General features: G+C 42.9%; 1 protein-coding gene across 1 annotated transcript in view; it reads left to right on the top strand.

Moving 5' to 3' along the window:
* The first annotated feature begins 2599 nt into the window (after positions 1-2599).
* The window catches only part of ALDH1A2 (aldehyde dehydrogenase 1 family member A2), a 71819-nt gene continuing 68418 nt past the window's right edge, over positions 2600-6000 (top strand). Inside the window, exon 1 of the mRNA XM_005309389.5 lies at positions 2600-2820. Within this exon, the coding sequence (XP_005309446.1) occupies positions 2704-2820 (117 nt within the window). The 5' untranslated portion in view covers positions 2600-2703. The remainder of the gene's footprint in view (positions 2821-6000) is intronic.

Genomic DNA, 6000 nt, shown 5'->3' with positions numbered 1-6000 from the left:
TGTTACTCAGCTGGAAGCGCAACTGTGGGTGAATTCACAGATTAGCGCTGTGGCCTATACACCACTAAAGTCCCAGTTTAGCCCTAACATGACATATACCTTTTGCTGGCTCTTTGTGGAGGAGTGAAGTTCACCTTCTGTCCTTACATAACCCCTTTTGACACTCTATATTTGTATTTGCAAATTGTCCATGAACTGTGGTCATGTTTGTACAACGAAGAGCAACAAGGATTTGTGGACTCTGCAAAACCAGAATGTCCCCAGATTCTATTGTTTATTCTTAGCTAGTTCAATAAAAAGAATAACCTGCTCTTTTCCTGGTTGCTTTGATGTGTATTCTTTGTCTTCAGTTCCAACAGACGGCGATAGTTCTGCTGGGGGAGCTGACAATGGATATGAGCTACGTGGCCCAGCAGAGGGCAGCAGGCTAACAGAAGATGTTGCTGCCTGTAATCAGGTATCTGCTGCCGGCCGCTTTCTTCGGAGGATATTTGGTTTGCATTTATCACTGTCACACCCTGAGATCCAGCCTCTTTGATGTAAGTAGCCGCAAAAAGTGAGGCGATTTTGAGAAAATCATTACATGCTGAGAATAAAGCTGGGAGAGAGAGAAGGGAAAAAACACCAGGACCTGTTTAAAAACTCTGGTTCCCAAATTGCAGCAGCCTGTGAGACCAATGCAAGAAGAGGCAGGGTCCCTTTTCTGCAAAAGTATATGATGGGGGAGTGGAGATCCGTTTGGTTAGATCGCTTGAAGGGGAGGGAGGAAGGAGGATAAATATAATAACTGGCAGATGAGAACAAGAGGCTGGGTTGTGCAAGGAAACCCCTTTCCTGTAGTGGGTGTGATGCAGGTAGGGCCAGGGGAGCAGACCCCAATCTAGAAACAGATCAGGAGGGAGGCCAGTTCTAAAGAAACTTTGGGGGTGTGCCCTGTTGTTGCCCCTCTAATATCCTGCCACCAACACGGCTACAAGTTGGGTGAGGTAATATCTTCTTGGTCCAACTCCTGTTGGCCGGAGACAAAAGCTTTCCAGCTTACACAGAAGGAAGAGCTCTGTGTCAGCTCCAAGCGTGTCTCTCCTCAACAGGAGTTGGACTAATAAAAGCTATTACCTCACCCCACCTTTGCTAAGGGCAGGGCAGTGTGGGAAGAGGGGGGCTGTTTCCTAGTAAAGAGGCAGGACTACCCGCATCTTCACTGGTATCAATTCCCCTATATTCTCCTAAGGTGGAAACAAAACGTGTGTCGGCGTGCATCTGTGCTGTGCCCCTCGGGGGGTACTTTGGTATCTGTGTATATAAAAATAGTGTATATATCTGTGTGTATCTCCGTGTATGAGTATATCTGTTGGTGTGTATTTCTGGGTATGAGTATCTGTATCTGTCGGTATATATATCCATGCCTCTCTGTGTGGGTCTATCTGTCGGGGTCTATCTCTGGGTATGAGTATCTCTGTGTCTTTGGGTATCTGTCGGTGTGTATCTGTGTCTGTCTGTGTGGGTCTATCTGTCGGGGTCTATCTCTGGGTATGAGTATCTCTGTGTCTCTGGGTATCTGTCGGTGTGTATCTGTGTCTGTCTGTGTGGGTCTATCTGTCGGGGACTATCTCTGGGTATGAGTATCTCTGTGTCTCTGGGTATCTGTCGGTGTGTATCTGTGTGTACATCCGTGTCACTCTGTGTGGGTCTGTCTGTCGGGGTGTATATCTCTGTGTGTGTATCTCCCGCTGCCTGCCTGGCTGTAGCTCTGTCTCTCCGTGTGTGCCCGTGTGTCTGGCTGGCTTTCCCTGCCCTACCCCGGCGGAGGGCAAGCAGGGAACTGAGCCGCTGCTCGGCGCTCTGGGCTGGGAGGGAAGCTGCTGTTGGCACAGGGCTGAGCCTGTCCCGCGGAGCTGGACCAGCAGCTGCTCCGGCCCCGGGCTGTGGGAAATGTTCCCCCGGCTGTGTGGGCTGCTCCGTGCCGGGAGCGCGGCGTCCTGTGCACAGGGATGGCCCGGCCCCTGGAAATCCGGGGGGGTCGCCCCTGGCGCGGGTGTCCGCTGAGATGTGCCTGCGGGGGAGGGCTGCCCCGCTGGGGCCGGGGCTCGTATCGCTCTGTCCGCCCCCCCTTGGCAGAGCGGGTCTAATGAGGTTCCCAAGTGCCCCCTGCGGCCGGGCGGCGGAGAGCCTGTGCGCCCCTCAGAAACCCGCTTTGATTTCCGCCGGGCGGCACCTAGCACCCGGCCGCTAATTCTCCTGCCATTATTGCAGGGAAATCCTGGGGCATTTCCCCCGCAGCCAGCGGCAGCCGCGGCATCAGAGCGCGCTTCACGTGGGTGCCTGGCTGCTGGCTACCCGGGCGATGGGTGAGAGCCAGAGGGGAGCCCGCTCCGGCTCCAGCCTTGGCCGAGAGAAGAGACCTGTTGAGCGCTGATCTCCTGCAGTGTCTGCCAGACTTGGGCTGAGGCTGAGCGGCTGATGGAAAGAGAGAGCATTTTAATTCTATCAGCCTAGGTAGGATGGACCTGCCCCCCTGCCTCTGCCCTCATGGCCAATAAGAAGAGACCCGGCTTGACACCTGCCTATATACAGAGGACGAGAGCAAAATCTTCAGCACTGATCTGTGCAAGGGGGGGTGGGGGGAGGAAAAAAAGAAAAGGGGGGGGGGAAAGTCCAGGCCAGATAAGTGGGGACGTTTGTACTATAAAACCCCCAAAGACTATGACTTCCAGTAAAATTGAGATGCCAGGAGAGGTGAAGGCAGACCCTGCAGCTCTGATGGCATCTCTGCATCTGCTGCCTTCTCCCACTCTCAACCTTGAAATCAAATACACCAAGGTAAGTTGTGTTCATTTATTCTGGCAGGGAGCTCACAGCTTTCCCCCCAGAAGAGGGATTTTGCTTAACATCGGTTCCAATCTGCCCTAACCGACTTCAGTGCAGAGATAAAAAACTGCCTTGAAACACTAATAAAGGAAACGGATTGTTGTAGCCCTGTAACCATCTGGAAAGCCAAAGGATAATAGAAAAGCAAATGATATTTGCTGAGGTTGGCTGTACCATTTCTATGCTTCTTTAAATGTTTTCCACAAAATTGCTCAGTTTTATTTTCAGTGTAGCAGTCAGTACTTCCCTTATACATTTCAGTTGCTCCTGATGGAAATCAGAGGAAGTTATATATACTTATACTTCTCAATCAGAAAATAAAAATGTTTTCTTTCTTGAAATGGTCCATGTACCCCTGGGACTTTTTTACAATTCCTGGAGGGCTCTTAATCCTCCCAGGTTGTTACAGCCTTGAAACAGGTCTCTTGACTAACTTCCTCAATATCTGAGTATGCCCTTGAAATGACATTGTTTAGAGGGCAAATTATCTTAATATTTAAGACATATAGTGTCATATTATATTTTCATTAAGGCATGGTTAAGAATTATCCAGTTGGGTCACTGTATATACATGCTCAGGATTTCTATATTACATTATAGAACTGAACAGTTTCCAGAGGCTAAAACAGGCTTTTAGACCAGTCTTTTGTAAATGCAAGTTCAATTTTTAAATTCGTTTTTGTGTTTTGAATCTTTACACCTTTAGTACCTTGAACTGAAGTATGTTTTCATTTGTGCTGGAGAAATATCAAATGCATTGTATAAATAAATTTCAATGTTTAAGATCTTATTCCTAATTACTGAGTAACTTAATAGGAAAAGAAAACACATGGACATTAGAAAAAGGCGATAACATTTTTATCTACTGGAAATACACCTTCAGGTGTCTTAGCGCTGATAGGAAACCCATGTTGGCCAATCCATTGTAATATTTTCTTTCCAATTATCACTTTAAAAGCTTTTTTGTCTTTCTTTTTTTTTAAACTAGTGCCAAAACGAATTTGTTCTCTAATTTGTTAGTTTTTCCATGTTTTAGAAGAATTTTTGAGGGGAAACTCAACTACTTTAGACTTCATAATTTTTTAATGAGAAACGAGATATACAAATTAAGATTGCGTATATTTGTTTGTTTATAATTTTCCAGAAGGTAATTTAAATGAAAATAGAAAAGTATGTGGGTATTTGAGGGTGATTGGTGTGTCGTTGTAAGGATGATGATATTGACCAAATATTTTGCATGAATTTTATTTACCGCTTAAAGTTATTAGTTCTTGTATTATAAAATGTGTGTCAGGTATTATGAGTACTCCGAATGATGTTGTGCTTATCTGAGACAGTTTGTATAGTAATTGTGTATACATTTCTCAATGTTATGCAACTGGGGAATTGGTTCAAAAATCTTTCTAAAGTATAATGCAAACTTGTGAGTGGCCACGTGCCTCTTTTTTGTTTGAAAATATTACCAAGGAATATAAACTCTAATAATTTAGAATGAAAATGCCATAATCTCAGAAGTGTGTGAGATCTGACAGATTTTAGCCTAATGGTTGAAGTAAGAGAGTTCATTTTTCAGTATTAAAGCAACAACAAAAATGTTTTACCAGAATTTGAAATATCAGGTAACTCGTGATTGCCCTTGAAGAAAGAAGTTTGGTATAGAAAAGGTATCTTTAGTATTTTATTTGGCATGTCTTCTGTCTTTGTTTTTCTGTCTGTCTCTATCTCTTTCTCCTCCCCCTCCCTTTTCTTTCTCTCTGCAGGAAAGACAAGTGATTTATAGATAATTGGAGTCTTCAATTTGGAGTCTTGTCTTGGGCAGGACTTTTATCCAGGATCCACTTTCCCACCTATTACAAAGAAAAACAATCAGAAATGAAATAATGGATTGAAACTTGATTCTTTCATTTGGGGGAGGGGTCACTTCATGTCTTAAGTGACAAACAACTTCCATAAACAATAAATAATGCTAGACTAAAGCACTTTACAAAAAACTTGTAAAATCAGACATCTGTAAGCATTTCCAGCAGCCTCTCTCCTCCTGCTTGTTAGCTGAGACCTTTAAACACACAAGCAGCGCTCAGAATTCTTGAACTCCTTATTACAGTTCTCTCTGAATGTAAAGTCTTAACCATTTGGGAGTTAATTCTTTACATAAAATAAAGGTATTCATGGTAATACAGAGAAATTAAAGTTATTGGAAAATGTTTTTTCTAGTTAAGGATTGCATTTCTGCTGTGTTTTAAATTCTAAACTTGAAAAATGCTTAGGAAATTTTGTTAAGTCTAAAAGCTATTAGACTTCCAGGGAGCCTTAAGTCAGAATCAATATAGATTTTAAAAATGTGCATTGAAAGAAAGTATCACTTTTTTACCCAGAAATCTTTAAAATAGTAAGACGTATATTCTTTTCCTAGGAAAATACCACACTCTTAAGGACCATTGAGTGACATACATAAAATAAACACTGCTTGTGTTTGTGTGTTTAAAGTTGGGTGTATTTCCACTAGTTAGCAATCAAATATCATAAAATTGTTTCTTAACATCATTAAATGCTAGATGTAGTGAAATGAATCAGCAGAGAATGTTTGAGTTCTATCACATATACTTTTGCTCCATGCTTTGGAACATGCACACTGTACATTTCTTCACTGATCAGGAAAAAATTTTTTGCGATGACTGTCAGTTTCCTGAGGCACAAATGCAGTTTTCTTTTAATGTATGCTGTAGTTTACTCTGAATTCCATCCTCAGAAGGGAATGTAGTCTTATTTTTAAAAACTAGTCATAGAAATATATCCCCCTAGATCAGGCATTATAGAAAATGACTAATTTAATATGTAAATAATAGAAAAATGCTGGAAGAGAAACAGCCAGATTCTGTCCAAATTTAAACAAGATTAATGTCCACATGTAGACAGGCTTACAGGTTTAAGGTTAAATATCTCCCTTTCTGGTGACACCCACTGGAACTGCTATGTGCAAGACACTCAAGATTTTCATTATAATTATTATTTTTTAAACCTGTTCTTCATTTCTAAGCCCCATATAAATACGTCGGGAGGGATCATTCCGCAAGGATCACCAGAGAGGAGGGTCTTCCGCTCTTGCATAGAAGCAAAGTCATTCTACAGTTC

This window comes from Chrysemys picta, chromosome 10, assembly GCF_011386835.1.
Source record: "Chrysemys picta bellii isolate R12L10 chromosome 10, ASM1138683v2, whole genome shotgun sequence".
Lineage (NCBI taxonomy): Eukaryota > Metazoa > Chordata > Testudines > Emydidae > Chrysemys > Chrysemys picta.
Note: the sequence above shows the minus strand (reverse complement) of the source record. Positions and strands in the feature narration are given on the sequence as shown.